Source organism: Zeugodacus cucurbitae, chromosome 5, assembly GCF_028554725.1.
Source record: "Zeugodacus cucurbitae isolate PBARC_wt_2022May chromosome 5, idZeuCucr1.2, whole genome shotgun sequence".
Taxonomy (NCBI): domain Eukaryota; kingdom Metazoa; phylum Arthropoda; class Insecta; order Diptera; family Tephritidae; genus Zeugodacus; species Zeugodacus cucurbitae.
The window spans coordinates 54,339,204-54,355,348 of NC_071670.1; the positions used below are offsets into that span (position 1 = coordinate 54,339,204).

General features: G+C 31.8%; 2 protein-coding genes across 3 annotated transcripts in view; one reads left to right on the plus strand and one right to left on the minus strand.

Annotated features, from left to right (window-relative positions):
• The window catches only part of LOC105208995 (protein vav), a 55,291-nt gene extending 41,507 nt beyond the window's left edge, over positions 1 to 13,784 (plus strand). The window contains exons 4-16 of one of the 2 annotated variants that reach the window (XM_029038254.2): positions 91 to 648; positions 6,444 to 6,543; positions 6,899 to 7,066; positions 7,132 to 7,335; positions 7,406 to 7,525; positions 7,615 to 7,731; positions 7,816 to 8,201; positions 8,269 to 8,386; positions 8,522 to 8,649; positions 8,763 to 8,894; positions 8,956 to 9,108; positions 9,312 to 9,480; positions 10,762 to 13,784. In XM_029038254.2, the coding sequence (XP_028894087.1) occupies positions 91 to 648; positions 6,444 to 6,543; positions 6,899 to 7,066; positions 7,132 to 7,335; positions 7,406 to 7,525; positions 7,615 to 7,731; positions 7,816 to 8,201; positions 8,269 to 8,386; positions 8,522 to 8,649; positions 8,763 to 8,894; positions 8,956 to 9,108; positions 9,312 to 9,480; positions 10,762 to 10,821 (2,413 nt within the window). In that variant the 3' untranslated portion in view covers positions 10,822 to 13,784. The remainder of the gene's footprint in view (positions 1 to 90; positions 649 to 6,443; positions 6,544 to 6,898; positions 7,067 to 7,131; positions 7,336 to 7,405; positions 7,526 to 7,614; positions 7,732 to 7,815; positions 8,202 to 8,268; positions 8,387 to 8,521; positions 8,650 to 8,762; positions 8,895 to 8,955; positions 9,109 to 9,311; positions 9,481 to 10,761) is intronic. The other variant, XM_011179123.3, reaches the window with a different exon arrangement.
• LOC105208993 (uncharacterized) lies at positions 3,003 to 4,708 on the minus strand. Its single transcript, XM_011179120.3, has 4 exons — positions 4,517 to 4,708; positions 4,327 to 4,420; positions 4,174 to 4,267; positions 3,003 to 4,107 (listed from the first exon to the last, which is right to left on the minus strand). The coding sequence occupies exons 1-4, from the start codon at positions 4,557 to 4,559 to the stop codon at positions 3,211 to 3,213; spliced, it is 1,128 nt and encodes a 375-aa protein (XP_011177422.1). The 5' UTR covers positions 4,560 to 4,708; the 3' UTR covers positions 3,003 to 3,210.
• Positions 13,785 to 16,145: the final 2,361 nt, after the last annotated feature.

The window sequence follows — 16,145 nt, forward strand, 5'->3', positions numbered from 1 at the left end:
CGAACAAATCCAACGCCGTTTCACGCCGAACGTGCGTCTAAAAAAAATATATATTGTTGGGTTTAAATTACATACCCACATGTGTACCAGTAGCGATGAACCGCGCAAGAATGGTGCCATTGACGGACAAACAGAGAATTGTGATGTCATCTCGATTAGTGGCTCACTCTCGGTGGAGGATGAGAATAGCGACATCACCATTGAGAATGGCAACGAAGATACCGAAGAATATGAAGACGAATTCACTACAAATCTACTGGAATCCATTGATGATGAACAGAAATCCACATACAGTGGCAGTTCTTGCAGCACCGCTGTGACTGCACGTATTTACGCCTCGTCTGCGCATACGCGCAGCGCTACGCTGGGCAATTTGAGTGGCATTAATAGCGTACGCACTTCCGTTGGCGGACGCAGCAGCGTCGGCAGCACCCCCTCTGTCAGCGACAGTTTGGGTGCCATAAGTGCGTCATCGAATTCGAGTGACAACCAGAGTTTGCAGCGTTTAGCTGCGACAGCATGGAATTACCAGGCGACTGCCAGAGAAGTGGGTGGCCACGAGTATCTCAATGATATTTACTTTGAAGAGGATGAAAAAGTTTACGAGGACTTATGCTACGTCACGTTCTCGTCGAAGGCAACTGAGGTGCGCACAGCAACCCATATACCCGCTATTGTTTTTGCTTCCTCTCCAACAAAATATTATTGTATTATCGTACGTGTATACATTGTGTGTACACGGCATGCATGAGTGCTGTCTATATTTGCATATAAACCTTATGTGGAAGTTTATATAGGGTTGTCTGGTTGTCTGTTTGGGTTCATGGATTCTATAACTTACTTTTTGTTGAAATTCTGGAGGGTTATACTTTTTTCGCAGACTCTATACTTGATTTTGAATTATTAACTTTATCGGAAGTATTTCCACTTCCGTTATTTAAGAGCTATTTTGAATTCTATTAAAAAACCCTAACCAATTGTTCTCCCTAGCTCTTATGGATTATTATTATACTCTGGCAACGTCTCAACAACATAACGGTTGTTTGTAAGTCGTAAAACTGAACGAGTTAGATATAGGGTTCTATATGTATATCAAAATGATCGAGATGGCGAGACGAATTAAAATCCAGATGTCAGTCTGCCCGTTGAAAAGTTCTAACTCACTAACGAAAGACGCCAAAAACACTAAATTTTACAAAAGAAATGGCAGAAGGAAGCTGCACTCAGACTTAAAAAAAAAAGAAAATGGGCGTGGCGTCGCCCACTTAAGGGTAAAAAACCATATCTCAGGAACTACTCGACCGATTTTAATGAAATTTGGTACGTCATATTTTCTTGACACCCTGATAATACGGATGAAACAATGAAGATAGTGGAATAAAACTTTACAGAAATACTGTATTTGAGCTGTGGCATCACTTGTGGAAAAATTGTCGAAATCGGACTATAACTTTTCAAGGCCCCGGATATCGAACATGAAGAACTCAGTGTCTAAGGGTAAATTTTCACCGAAAATATCGGTAAATCTCTTAGATATTTTAATTTAATTCAGACGGAATCATTTTCTTCTAATGTTCGGTTGAACCCGAACTTAGCCTTTCTTTACTTGTTTTCTTTTAGAAATCTGATAAAGACCGAAAATGTCTAAAAAAACATATATAAGGGAGTTGGTTCGGCCTAACCTCAACCTTTCTCACGACAGTCGGGTTTGCCCAACTGATATAGACACTTTAGAACTTTCAGCTCGGAAGCATTTTTGAAAAATATTTGAGGAGTAATTTTTGCCTACAACAACAAACACAACATAATCGGAACGTACACAGTTTAATAGCTGACCCAAAAGTATAATACTTAGAGAGTGTTTTCTGCTCCCCCAACAACAACAAAAAAGTCCTTAAGAATACATGGGATTCTTGAGATTTTTGTTCTACCACAGCAAATAACTGAAAATTTTTCGATTCGAAAATAAAAAAAGATAACTTATATTCCTAACCTAAAAGACGACGCTTAATACTTTCCTTACATATTGTGAAGAGATAATAAGAATCGATCTCGAAAAAAAATCTATCAAATTCAACAGCTAATCTCCCTAGACTCCCAAATGGGTTTTACTATCTTTTAAGAACCGTCTACAGTATTTCTCATCTCAGATCCAACCTATTTTCATTTCTTCACCGTACTTTTCAGACAACCCTATATGAACTCATACATATTTGTATGTATTTTATATGCAAAACAATTCACATCGTATTTTGCATAAATATATAAAGTTGTACTCGTGCACGTACGTAACACACAGTGCCGCGTTTAATTCAATGGCTTTTGTAGTTAGATTGTTTTTATCACATATGTACATATTCTCTCTGTTGTTGTTATGGTGGTGCAACAATTTCATTGTGTTGCATGAATTGCTTTTTACCTGCTTGAGAACCAAACGTACAAGCCACGTCCCTTATCGTACGGATTTCGTTTTACTTGCATACATATGTGCATTTTTGTTGTTTTTGTTGCGCGTCTCGCCAAATAAGTGATATGTGCTTGTAGTATGTGTTGTCTACTCTTAAACGCTCCACCATTCAGCATGCAAATGAAGTGCATTTCACTTTTTTTATGTTTTACAAAATATTTATGAATTAATTGCCCACTCTCTGCTTCGTAGAGATTTTTGAAGTGTTCTTAGTTGGTTTTTTTGCGCTTCATTCATTGTTTAAATTGTGTAGTATAGATGCGTATATGGCTCTTGAGGATGTATGTGTGTGTACTGTAATTGCATGATGCCTAATTTGAATTTCATTGCATACAATTTGTTTTTGTAGCTTTCACGTATTTTAATTGCGTATATTGACGATTAGCGCCTATTAGACACATTGGAAAAGGCTCACTCCTCTCCTCTAATAAAGAAAGCATCGACTTATCACTATAGTGATACAATCCGTTATCTGTACCACTCTAATTACTCACCTTACACAATTTTCACTGGACACAACAACAAAAACAGCAAATTTCATCGGCAAATATTTAATACAATTTTATTTGGTAATTTCGGCTTTGTATATTTTTGTAGTATGCACGTGTACATTCAAACATTACAAAATATTTGTTTTCTTTGATTTATATTCACCCAGTCATAATTCTCAAAGCGTCATAAAATTTGCTATACACCCTTTTTATTCAACTAAATTTTATGTTTTCAGTATTTATTTTTTAAACTTAGCGCTGCTCATTACCAACTTCTGCGTTAGCTGGCAACTGCTCTGTATCGGTTGATGACTCATTTTCCTCATCGGCGCTATCATTTTCATTCTCACTCTTGAAAAGATTATTGGCGAGCGTTAGGCCTTGTGTGACGGCGCCAACTAAAGGACTCACATTGATATTTGGATATTCAGCTTTAACTATTTGCCCGAATACGTTGAGGATGGCATCGAAACGTCGCTCGAGTCGTCGATTGAAACGACGTTTGTGGCGATAATAACGATCCCTCTCGCTAAGCCGCCGTTCTGTTGGACGTCTTTGGCAATTTCTCGCGCGACATGCACCAGATGTGCTCGGCATTTGTGCATTCGCTTCGCTACAAACTGGTGGTCGCACTTGCTCGACATGTTTCTCGGTATCGCTAAGTTGTTCCATTTTCATTTCGACAATTTGTTCACCTGCTACATGCAGTCTTACTTGTTCCATGCCCTCAGTCACACCGTTACATGTTATGGCTTGTTCCACCAACATGGATTCCTGTGTATCATTGCTCTCATCGGCGAAGTAATTCAATGGGAGTCCATTTTTCTTTGTATAAAAATCATGATCTGTATTTGGTTGTGTTTCTCTTAGTTCATTTGGTTCGTCCACATTGTTGAAATCATAATTCGTATCGCTGCTGTATGCGTCGAGGCCATCAGGCGAAGACATGGAACTACCGTCATCATCATGCAGCGCTGCAGCCGGTGACACTGGTAAACGTATAGTTATTGGTAGCGCATACGAATGCAAATTGGTGGTTTTGTACGACATAAAACGGTGTATTGGCTCAAAGAATTCCCATTCTTGTGTAATTTTCTGTATCTCTTCAGGATCATGTGCGCCATTCGGTATCACATCCAGACGATTTGACTGTGTAATGTTATTGTTGTGGTTAAAAAAAATGGAATGTATGAAATGCCGCATCGGTGTACTAACCTTATATTGCTTATATTTGTTGACCATATTCGACCATTGCTTGCGTACGAAGAACACATTGTAGTCGTCTAATTTGGCCAAACTCAAGATTTTTCTACAAAATTAAGAGACTACTGTTGAAAATGTTAATAACCGAGCACAAATGTCACTTACTTCCAAGGCGCTACACTGGTCGTTGGTTTGTTGGTGAACAGTCCATCGTGATTGATGCGTGCCTCAACAAGTTGTCGTTTTTGATCAATTGACCCTGCAAAATTATATTTTTTATTAACGTACAAGTTTTATCGTTTCAACACACATATAACTGGAGTTCAGACATTGTAACAATTTTTTCGAAGCTTACATTTTTTCGCGACCTTTCGTTTCGCATAGGAGTGTAATTCCATTGTCAATTAGCGCGGCATGATTTGCTTTTTTGCCCTTATTATTTTTACACTTTGCTTGCACGTTATTTGTTTATTTTAGTGCATTAATTTTATTTTTATATGATTTTCGTAAAATCTAATGCACTTGTCTAGAGACTTTAGAATTATCTGTCAGAACCGCATGTGAAGAAAATCCGCATGCAGTTTTTGACATTACGCCACACATTGTCATTCGTTCTCAGGCGTGACAGAGCACGTAGAAAATGTATTAAGAACGTACGTGCTGCTTAGTAGGTACAGTTCAGCGATTGGTTTGTGTCTATGGTGAATTGGAAAGTTGTTTAGTATACTCAATGTTTTCCATTCCTAGGAATAAGTTGGTTAGTATATACAGCGCTTTCACAACTGTTTTAATAGCAAGCTGAAAGGTAGTCATTTTGTTTGCGCGTTAGCTGGAGTGAAGTTCGCAAAAAAATTGTGTTAAATAAATTTACAATTATTAAAAAAGAAAGAATTGCAGAGTTATGAAAAGTTGTGTAGTACATTATTATGAACTCTTGAAGCAAGAAGCGCAGTTGGATAACTGGTTTGATGCGGATTATTCGCTTAATTTTGCAAAGTCTATTGGTGCAATTTCGGCATTCTGCTTTGCCGAACTAAAGAAATGTAAGGTTAAGTATCAGTCCTGTTGTCTTACCGAACTTATCGCTTATTTTAGGTAACTTCCGCTAGTCCTACTTGTTTAGTTTTCAGTAAGTAATACAATAACGCATATTGCCATTCCCACAACAGTCGTGTCTACGTAACTCGAACGGAAGCGCATCTAAATTCTGCTGAGGACGGTCAACTTGGTAGCATTACTCAATAACCTCAAATTGCATGCTTGCTTAGAATATTAATGTAGTAGAATATATCTCTTATCATCATTTTCGTATTATACGTTTTCTGAGAAAATGTAATAAAAACGTACGTTCTGCTTAGTAGGTACAGTTCATCGCTAGTTTGTGTCTATGGTGAATTGGAAAGTTGTTCAGTATACTCAATGTATTCCATTCCTAGGAATAAGTTGGTTAGTACATACAGTGCTTTTATAACTGTTTTAATAGCAAGCTGAAAGGAAGTCATTTTGTTTGCGCGTTAGCTGGAGTGGAGTTCGGCAAAATTTGTGTTAACTAAATTTTAAATAGTTGAAAAAGAAAGAATTTCAGACTTATGAAATGTTGTGTAGTGCATTAGTATGCACTCTTGAAGCTAGACGAAAAGATGGTTAACTGGTTGGCTGCGGATTATTTGCTTAACTTTGCAAAGTCCATTGGTGCAATTTCGACATTCTGCTTTGCCAGTGTAAAACAAAGTAAGGTTAAGTATCAGTCCAGTCATCTTACCGGACTTGTCGCTTATTTTAGACAACTTCCGCTGGTCCTACTTGCTTAGATTTCTTTAAGAAGTGATGCAATAACTCATATTACCATTCCCACAACAGTCGTGTCTACGTAACTCGAACGGAAGCGCATCTAAATTCTGCAGAGGACGGTCAACTTGGTAGCATTACTCAATAACCTCAAATTGCATGCTTGCTTAGAATATTAATGTAGTAGAATATATCTCTTATCATCATTTTCGTAGAAATTACATGTTAAAAGTGTTAACTTAGTTAGAATAACTTAACGCGAAATCGTTTCTAACCTCATTTTGTTAAAAAAATTTGTTCAAAGGAATTTATTAGCTCTATTTTTTTGGAAAATTATAATTATATTATTTTATAACAATTCGAAGATATAATTCCTAATTTAATTTTTTATTTTTATTTCATTTTATCAATATTGTGTTTCAAAAATCTAAATTGGATTACCTTACGTTTTAATTGGTTTGGCGCTGAATTGTAATGATCACATGAAACAACAGTACCACCGACAGCAATGCATGTCACAACGAACATATAAACACCAAAGAAGAGGAAGTCTATCAAGATTTGTGTGCTTTACAAAGAACCAGTAGAAGTCAGGTATTGATTTGATGTTTTTTTATTATTTATAAAAAAAAAGTTTTTGGTTATAAATTTATTTTTGAAACTATTTTAAAACTATTTTTTCTTATAATTTTAAAAATAATATGTTAATATTAAAAATAATAATTAAAAAATAATAATTTTTTTTTCAATTAAATTTTAAATAAAAAATATATTTTTTTATGACTTTGGTGTTAGGTATTATATAAAAAACATAAATATGTTAATAATATGCATGTTTTATGGTTTTTGCCTGCTATTTTAAATATTATAATGCATATAGTCGTATGTATGTATGTTTATATTTATTTGTTTGTATATTAAAAATAAAAAAAATTTTATCTCAAACCAGATCACCTCAGCGACCAGTTTCGAGCAACGTGATTATGTCATACGCGAACTGATCGACACAGAGTCGAATTATCTCGATGTCTTAAATGCATTGAAGACAAAATTTATGGCGCCACTCGAACGTTACCTGAATCCAGAGGAAATCAAACAAATATTTCCGCGTATACGCGTAAGTTTACCTGACATATAAAATTATAATATTTTGTTACAATTTCTTCAACCTCTCTGCCGCAGGATCTCGCTGATATCCACACAAGGTTTCTGGAAAAACTACGTGAATCTCTCTCGCCCAATGCCAAAGTGAAAATGAGTCAAGTATTTTTGGAGTTCCGTGAGCCATTCCTGCTCTACGGCGAATACTGTTCCTGTCTGTTGGGTGCCATTGATGTGCTGGCTGATGTCTGTAAGAAGAACCAAATTATTGAGCAACTTGTGCAGGTGCGTTTTAAAATTTTATTGATATTAGGGGACTCTGAAGTAATATATATTATTTATTTGTATGTTCTAGCAATGCGAACGTGAATACAATGTGGGCAAATTGCAATTGCGTGATATTTTATCTGTACCCATGCAGCGAATTCTCAAATACCATTTACTATTAGATAAACTAGTCAAAGAAACTTCACCGGTAAGTGGCGATTTTTTTAATTGAAAATTAAATTAATAAAATAAAGTGCTAGAAATCATTTTCTAATATTATCAATACCCTTATCACAGGTGCACGAGGATTACCGCGCATTAGAGCGTGCCAAAGAGGCCATGATTGACGTATCTCAGTACATCAACGAAGTGAAACGTGATTCCGATCATTTAGTGATCATACAGAAAGTCAAAGTAAGCATATTCCGCTTCATAAACACACACATTCGATCGTTTTTAATTATCTCGCTTCTCCAACACACTCTTCCATCACAATAGGACAGCATAATCGATTTGCATTTGCTGCCAAACGGTACCAATGATCTCCTGCAATACGGTCGTCTCCTGCTGGACGGTGAATTGCATATAAAAGCGCATGAGGATCAGAAAACTAAATTACGTTATGCATTCGTTTTCGATAAAATACTTATACTGGTGAAGCCATTGCATACGAAAATGGGCGATATGCAGTACACATATCGTGATTCACACTATCTCTCCGAATATCGTGTAGAACAGAGTCATACGCGACGCACCTTGGGTCGGGATACACGTTTCAAGTGTCAACTGTTGTTGGCACGCAAGTCGGGCAAGACTGCTTTCACGCTCTACTTGAAATCGGAGCCGGAGCGTGATAAATGGCGTAAGGCGCTCACGGAGGCAATGTGAGTGAAAAGTGAAATATTTGTACACCAACAAAATTTCTCAATTATTTATTTTTATATTTTTCAGGGAAAACCTGGATCCACCTGGCTGTCGCAATACAGATCACAAAATGGAGATTTACACTTTTGATGCGCCCACAACATGCAGACATTGCTCGAAATTCCTTAAAGGACGTATACATCAGGTGAGTGCGTTGAAAAGGCTTATATAGTAGAAGATTATTCTAAATTTGTATAATAAAGTTTGTACAGATTATTAATTTTATGTATTTATTGTTTTTGAGATAAATATTTATTATTTTCTTTTACTATTTTTATAGGGCTACCGCTGTAAGGTCTGCGAAATCGCCGTACATAAAGGTTGCATATCCTCAACGGGTCGTTGCAAACAGAATCCGCTAAGCATACCGCCACCGGTTTGTGATCGACAGCTCTCAGAGTTTAATTGGTAAGAAAAATAATAAAAAAAAAAAATATTTAAATTTTAATAAAAAAATTATTTAAATAAAAAAAAAATAATTAAAAAAATTTATATTTTTTTTTTAATTCAAATATTTTCAGGTTTGTCGGCCCAATGGATCGCGATACAGCCGCTATACGCTTGGAAAATCGTCGTGTCGGCACATATTTACTGCGCGTGCGTCCACAAGGTGCATCCAATCCACATGAGACCATGTATGCGCTGAGTTTGAAGTGAGTGTCTTCAGTATTTTTTTATGGTTTTATTCTTTTTTTACCAATTTTTGATTTTCAGAACCGACGATCATGTCATTAAACACATGAAAATCAACCAGGAACCTGATGGCGATACAGTACTCTATTGCCTGTCATCGCGACGTCATTTCAAAACTATTGTCGAACTGGTTTCGTACTATGAACGCAATGATTTAGGTGAAAATTTTGCGGGGTGAGTAGTGAAATCATCAATTTTTTGATAATTTTGAGACATTCTATAGATTTCAATACATTTCAATGTTATTTTTCAAACATATTTCTAGCATATAAAAAGTAGGGTTAGGTTAGGATAAAACAATTCTAAACCAACTTTTTTACTTGTTCTATTATTTATATTTAAAACGCTTTTAATATTTTTTTTTTCTAAACCTCTAGCTTGAATCAATCCTTGCAATGGCCCTTCCGCGAAGTGATAGCCACGGCTATCTATGATTTCGAACCGAAAGGCAGCAACCAATTACATCTCAAAACAGGCGGCCAAGTGCTGGTCATTGGCAAAGACGGTGACAGCAAAGGTTGGTGGCGTGGCAAGATTGGTGATACGGTAAGTTCGAAATTAATTTATTATTAATTTTTTAAAGTGTTGGCTTGAATTTGTAGAATTCGAATTTTGTTAGTCAATTGTATAATAGAATTATTGAGAGAAACTAAAATTTAATATTCATTATTTGAGGCAAATTTTCAACATTTGCTTATTATTTAAAAAAGTGGAACTAGAAGCTCTTGGATTTTCTGGCAAAGCTTCATTACAAAGCGGTGGTAATCAAACACGGTTCAAGCACCACTGAAGAGCTAGCTATGGAGAGCCATTCATATATTTATGTGTGCCAGAGCTCTCAAGTAAATCTTAAAAAATTCATATAACGGTTCAAAAACAGTTATAAAATTAAAAAAAAGTTCTGGTAGGGCTATTATCATTTTTATTGGCCAAAATCAACTGCTATTGGAACGATGAAGCGACTAAAAGCATTTGTAATCAAAAGCTTTTAGATTTTAGAGCGCCATTTGACTACAAGAACGCTGGTTGTTTTTTTTAAACGCTCGCGATTAGTCAAAAATCGAGTGAGAAAGTCGATAACCGATAATTTTTGTAATATTTTATCGGTTCTTCGTTAGTACTATTCTACCCAATGTTTGGTGGTAGAATTTGGCGTTTTAAAGTGATTAAAGTGATAATAATATATCTGAAAATAAAAAAAAATCACTATCAAGACTTCCAAGAAAAACACATTCTGGATTGTTATACCACTTGGAATTTTGTTTGAAGCTGGGATCTAATGAACCAAAAAGGTATATATTTCGAATAGGAACTTTGGTAATTTTTATTCAAAAATTTTCTTTAGACATTTGGAGTCAACTTCGAGCAGTAGAAACCTCCATTTTCGGAGCAACTACAAGTTACAAGCAAGAAATTGACGCAAAATCCAAATCAAGAAACCTATAAAGGATTTATATCGAACAATATTAAAATGAAGATCAAGATCAAGAATTTTCAAGGATCAAGTCAGGCTTTTATTTTTTTATTTTATGGAAATGGAATTTTTATTTTGACGTAAGCTGAAATTCAATGAAGAAGGTATAAGCAGGATATATTATAACCAAAAAAAAACTGAGTGATAACAATCGAAGATTTTCTTATTACATTTTCGATTTTTATTGCAATTTTTAATTTAATTGAAATTTTTAATTTAATTGAAATTGATTTTTGAAAATTATTATTTTTTTTTTAATTTTAATTAAATCTTAAATTTTTTTCTTCGAAAGTCATCACTCTATTTTAAAATAAACATTATTTTAATTTTCATTTTTTTTTTTAATATTTTAGGTCGGCTACTTCCCCAAGGAGTACGTGCAGGAGCATCCACCGATTAGCGATGAACTTTGATATTACAATTATGTAATTTATGTTGCGCAACCATCGGACCAACATGCAATTGCATCGGATAATACAAGTTTAACGGGTGTCAACAACACCGGAAGAGCGATAGCGCCCAGAGGTGAGCAGTAGTCGCTCAAACCCTCAAACGTTGTTTAAAAAAAGAAAAACTTAAAACAGGAAATGGGAAGAGAACAATAAACGATGGTTGTTAATGGAATGCTGCTGCGCACACGAGTTGCACGTTGCATATACATACACATCAATGCTTGTAGCAGTGTGTTAGTGTGCATAAAATAAGAAATAAAAAAACTTAAAATTATGAATAATGTTATTGATTGTGCCAATAGCTTTTTATAAACAAATTTTAATTACGTATTTTTACATTTACGTAATCGTGTATTTATGTAGTTACTTATACACACACACATACATATATATTATACATATATATATTTTAATTTTGTTATATCGTTTTTTTTATACTAAATTGCATAATTGTGTAGTTTTTAGCTAGTAAGTACGTCTATTTTAAATTAATATTTTAACGTTTAATGTGCGTGACTATATGTTTAACTGAATAGCTTATCTTATACTTAGGTTTTTATGAAATTTTATATAGTTTTATACAAAACAAAAATATAATAATAAATAAAATAAAAAAATTGATGATAATAAAAGAAAAATAAATAAAATAAAAATATTGATTAAATGGAGAGGAGCTTAATAATTCGTATATGTATAAGGCGTGCGCATGAGGAAAATCAAGCTTTAAAATGTTATATTACTTAGTTTACAAGTATATAAGCAACGATATATACTGAATAGTGATAAATGAAAAAAAAAAATAAAAAAGTAAACTGCAAACAGCAGTGGTGTAAACTCAAATATGAGAAAAATATATTAAAAAAAACTGTGTAATGCATTTCCAGCATAATTTTCAATTCAATAACACAATACAAACCATTGTGCACAATATATAAACATAGATATTACAAATATGGAATTAAATGTGTGCACAAAAAAAAATAAATAAAAACTTTGAAGATCTACGTATTTACAAATATAAATATATAAAACCATATACAATTGTGTGAGAAACAACAGCAAACAAATAAAAAAATATTGATTTGGCATAGCACATAAATACATACAAAATGATATATATTTGAAAAATCGCCAAATCAATTTATATACACATACATACAAACATCAATATATAGGGCAAACAGTATATACATACATACAAACAAAATTTGATAAAAAATTAATTTTATTAAAAAATTGAATTGAAAACGGTTAAGCGAAAATGGTGATGAATGGCAGCAAAGTATAACGATTTTTGAACGTGAACGCATGCATATTAATGTATGTACATATGTACAGCGTAGTGTATTATTAGTAAATCGAGCCGGTCCTAAGAGTGCAACTCTCGAAAATTTAGTATGCAGGGAAAATTATTAAGCGCACCTGAAAACGAATATCTACATATATACATACATACATACATATTTGCATATAAAAATACGAAGTATCAAACATAAATTAGACATTTCGAAATTATAAAGAGGAAAAAGCACTTGAATTATGAAATGCAAAATGCATAGATATGTAATTCATATTCATATCCATATATTAAATATTGAAATTTTGATAAAAATCGGTTAAATTGTATTTATTATAAAATTTATTTAAATTGTTTAAATTTTATTATACTTTTTCTTTGTTATAATTTGTCCTTATTGAAAAAAAAAGAAACTCAAGCGATTAATTCTCTATATTTTGTCAGTTTTCAAAAGAAGGCTTATATTTGTACAATCAACTTATATTTTTGAAAATTTCATAGCACTTGAAACCTCTTAGTCTCTTCTTGAATTGAAATTAATTACCTTAAAGTCTATCGGTCATTTCCAGCTTGATTTATATAACCTATAATTATTAACTGTAATCAAGCTGCTGATAAAGGATAGAGGAAATCCTGCTAAGCATCTGAAAAACCAAACGTGTCAATATTGCGATATCGATTTTTTTCTAGATTTTCTTTTAATATACCGGAATACCGCATTTCAAAGGAAATTTCGATTTCGAAATTTTACTTTGAGAAGTGGATACTTTTTTTATCTCTTCAGAAATTGGCTTAGAGCAATAGCTAAGAGCTGTTTCCTGTTATCGTTTCTATTAATGCAAATATCTTCCAAACAATTTATGACGAATGTCTTCTTCGGCACAGGCCTTTACGGGATATACATCCACACCAATCAAAAGTTGACTTTTTAAATTCGTTTAATAACAGCCCTGGGCCAAAAAAATCCGAGTCAATTCCGGTATCGTAGAACCGATGTTGTGGGAATCAATGTACTAAAAAGGTTTAACTTTTTCTTCAATGGCTTCTCACTACTGTTAGCCAAAGTCACAAAATATTTGCAATATATGTCAGTTGTTTGTTCGATTCGCTGCTCTTTAAGCCTCAATTAATGGTAAATAATTTCCAAAAAAAAAAAAAATAGATGGGAAAAAGTTCAAATACATTTGAAACAATTTCTTGAAAATAGTATCAAAAAATGTAATTATTTTTTTACATATTTTAAAAACCATAACAAAACAATTCAAATCCAATAAATTCTTCCAAAAGGAACCAATTCTGACACTGATACTTCTATTTGGTGCTGATCAATAATTTTAAGCTTTTTTATAAAATTCAACATTTTTTTCAATTTGCACATTTCTTTTGAATTTTTTCAAGTTTTATTTTTAATTTTGGTTCGATGTTATTTGATTTTTCCTCTTTCATATGTCTTCTTCATGTTGTTCGTTAAACAGAGTACTTACAAATCACCGATATTCGTTATTTAAGGTACTCAAAGTAACAAATTTGCAAATACATAATTAAAACGAATATTCGTTATTTCGGAAAACTACTTGTTTATATTTTTAAATTTAAATGGTCACAATTCGAAACATAGTTTTTTTATTTTCTAATTATACATATGTACATATGTATATGTCTCTACTTAAAAAAGTAGTAAACGTTTCATTTTCAAAAATAAAGAAAAATTTTAAAAAATATATATTTCAAAATATATTTTTTTAATTTTGTTATATTTTTTAAAGTTTCTTTTATATATTTTTGATTTTTTTTTTGTTAATTTTAAATTCGTGTCATGATTCGAAACATGATTTTTCTTTTTTATTCACACGTTGAACTCTAAATATATATCTACACAAAAGATTAAAAAATGTATTTTTCAAAAACAATTTTTTTTCAAAATCAAAATTTCCAAAATCACACTTCCTTTTCTCTCTCACTTTTGCTATAAAATAGAGAGACTCACAACACTTCCACGTCACTGCAAATTCATTGCTAATTATATGTTATGAAATTAAGAAATGTGAAAAACAACTCCAGTCCACTTTTTTCATTCTTAAAAACGATGCAAACATTCCTTCATGCACTCTACTTTGTGTAAGAGAAATTAATAAAAACAAAGTAAAAGAAAATGTTATAAAATAGATGAAGAAGTGGTTTGTTCACAATGTTCACAGACAGAAGAGCAAATCGTATTTACGCACATTACCATAAACAAACAAATATACTATATAAAATAATTTCAAAACAAAATAACAAAAAATGCAAGAAATCTACAAAATTTCTAAATGTTATGCAAAACTTAATGTACTGACTTGAATAATAACTAATTAATGTGCATACTAGGGGTGTGCTGATTTTATTATTTAATTTAGGTTTTTTTATTTTAATATTTTTTTAATAAACAATTTTAATTAATTTTTTTTTCATTTTTTAGATTTATTTAAAATAATAAAAAAAAATTAAAATTTTTTTTATAAAATTTTTAATTTTAATTTATATTATATTTATATTTATATTAAATTATAAAAAAAATTAATTAATTAATTTTTTTATTTTTATATTAATTATTTAATACTAAATTATAAAAAAATTTAATTATTTTTTATTTTTATTGTAGTTATTTAATACACAATTTTGTTAATACTGTTTGAAATTTTGATTTTTTTCTGCAATTTATTTTTTTTTCTCATTTTAACTAAATATTTCAATTATATTTAATTTTATAAAATAGTAAAAATAATAATATTAATTTTTTTTCATGCATTTAAGTACACCCCTAACATATGCTCCACTACAAATATATGCCAACTAGTTATCTTTAGCAATAAGGAACTATTTATGCTTTGACACAATTTAATGGTTAATGAGCTAACAGTACACGCTTTGCATAAATCACTTCAGTTTGCACTCGTTTAAATGTACAATTCATTAGCTTCGTTATCAAAGCTAAATAAATTATTTTTTATTTTTTCTTGATTCCCAAATTAAAATAAGCGTTTGGTACACTTTCAACGATGTTTATCGATTTAATTGTTTGAAAATGAAATAATAAATATGATAATTAATTACCGTTAATATTGACTAAAGCCGGTGCAATTGCTGCAAATGTTAATTTGTTGTTGTACATTTTCCTGAAATATGCAGATTAATATAGTTTCTAAAACACTGACACACAATATCCGTTAGTCTTAAGAGCTTTTAAGCTCACACCTTCCTTATCATTCGTATCAGTGTGCCACCAGTATGAATATTTCTCATTTAACAACATTTATGGCATTTTTGCAATTAACTGTACAACACTACCTGTATAATCCCGTTAATACGTGTTTGTATGTATTTTACATATAATTTTAATATTTAAGTAAGTTAATTTCTATGTAGTAAGCAACAATAAAATAAAATAATGACTTAATGCAAACCAAAAGTTGTATTGTAATGTAGAAATCGCGAAAGTTTGTGCAAAAATTAAAAAAATGCGCGTAAAATAAAGAAATATATTACTTGAAAGAAATTCGAAGCGGTGTTTGTACTTATACAGTTAGTGAAAATTATAAAATTATTATTTTTTAGTAAAATTATTTTTTGAGTAAATTTTTTATATTTTTGTCTTAAGTAAATATTTTTTTTTTATTTTTCACTTACATTTATACTATTTATTTTAATTTTATTTTATTTATTTCTATTATATTTTATATACTTTAATTATATTATTTATTTATATAAAAATATTGATTAATCTTTCCGCACAAACTTTTCCCATACTTACTTGAATTCATATTTCAATTATTTAATTTTAATTTATTTATTCTTTAATTTATTATTCTTCATTGAATTCAGTCAGTAAGTCTGTTCTCATATTCATGTTGTTGTTTCATACTATCAGGCTGCATATCCAATCTCTCTTGCAATACATACATATTTATCGATCCACAGGTGGTTGGCGATTGCCACTTGGCAATTATTG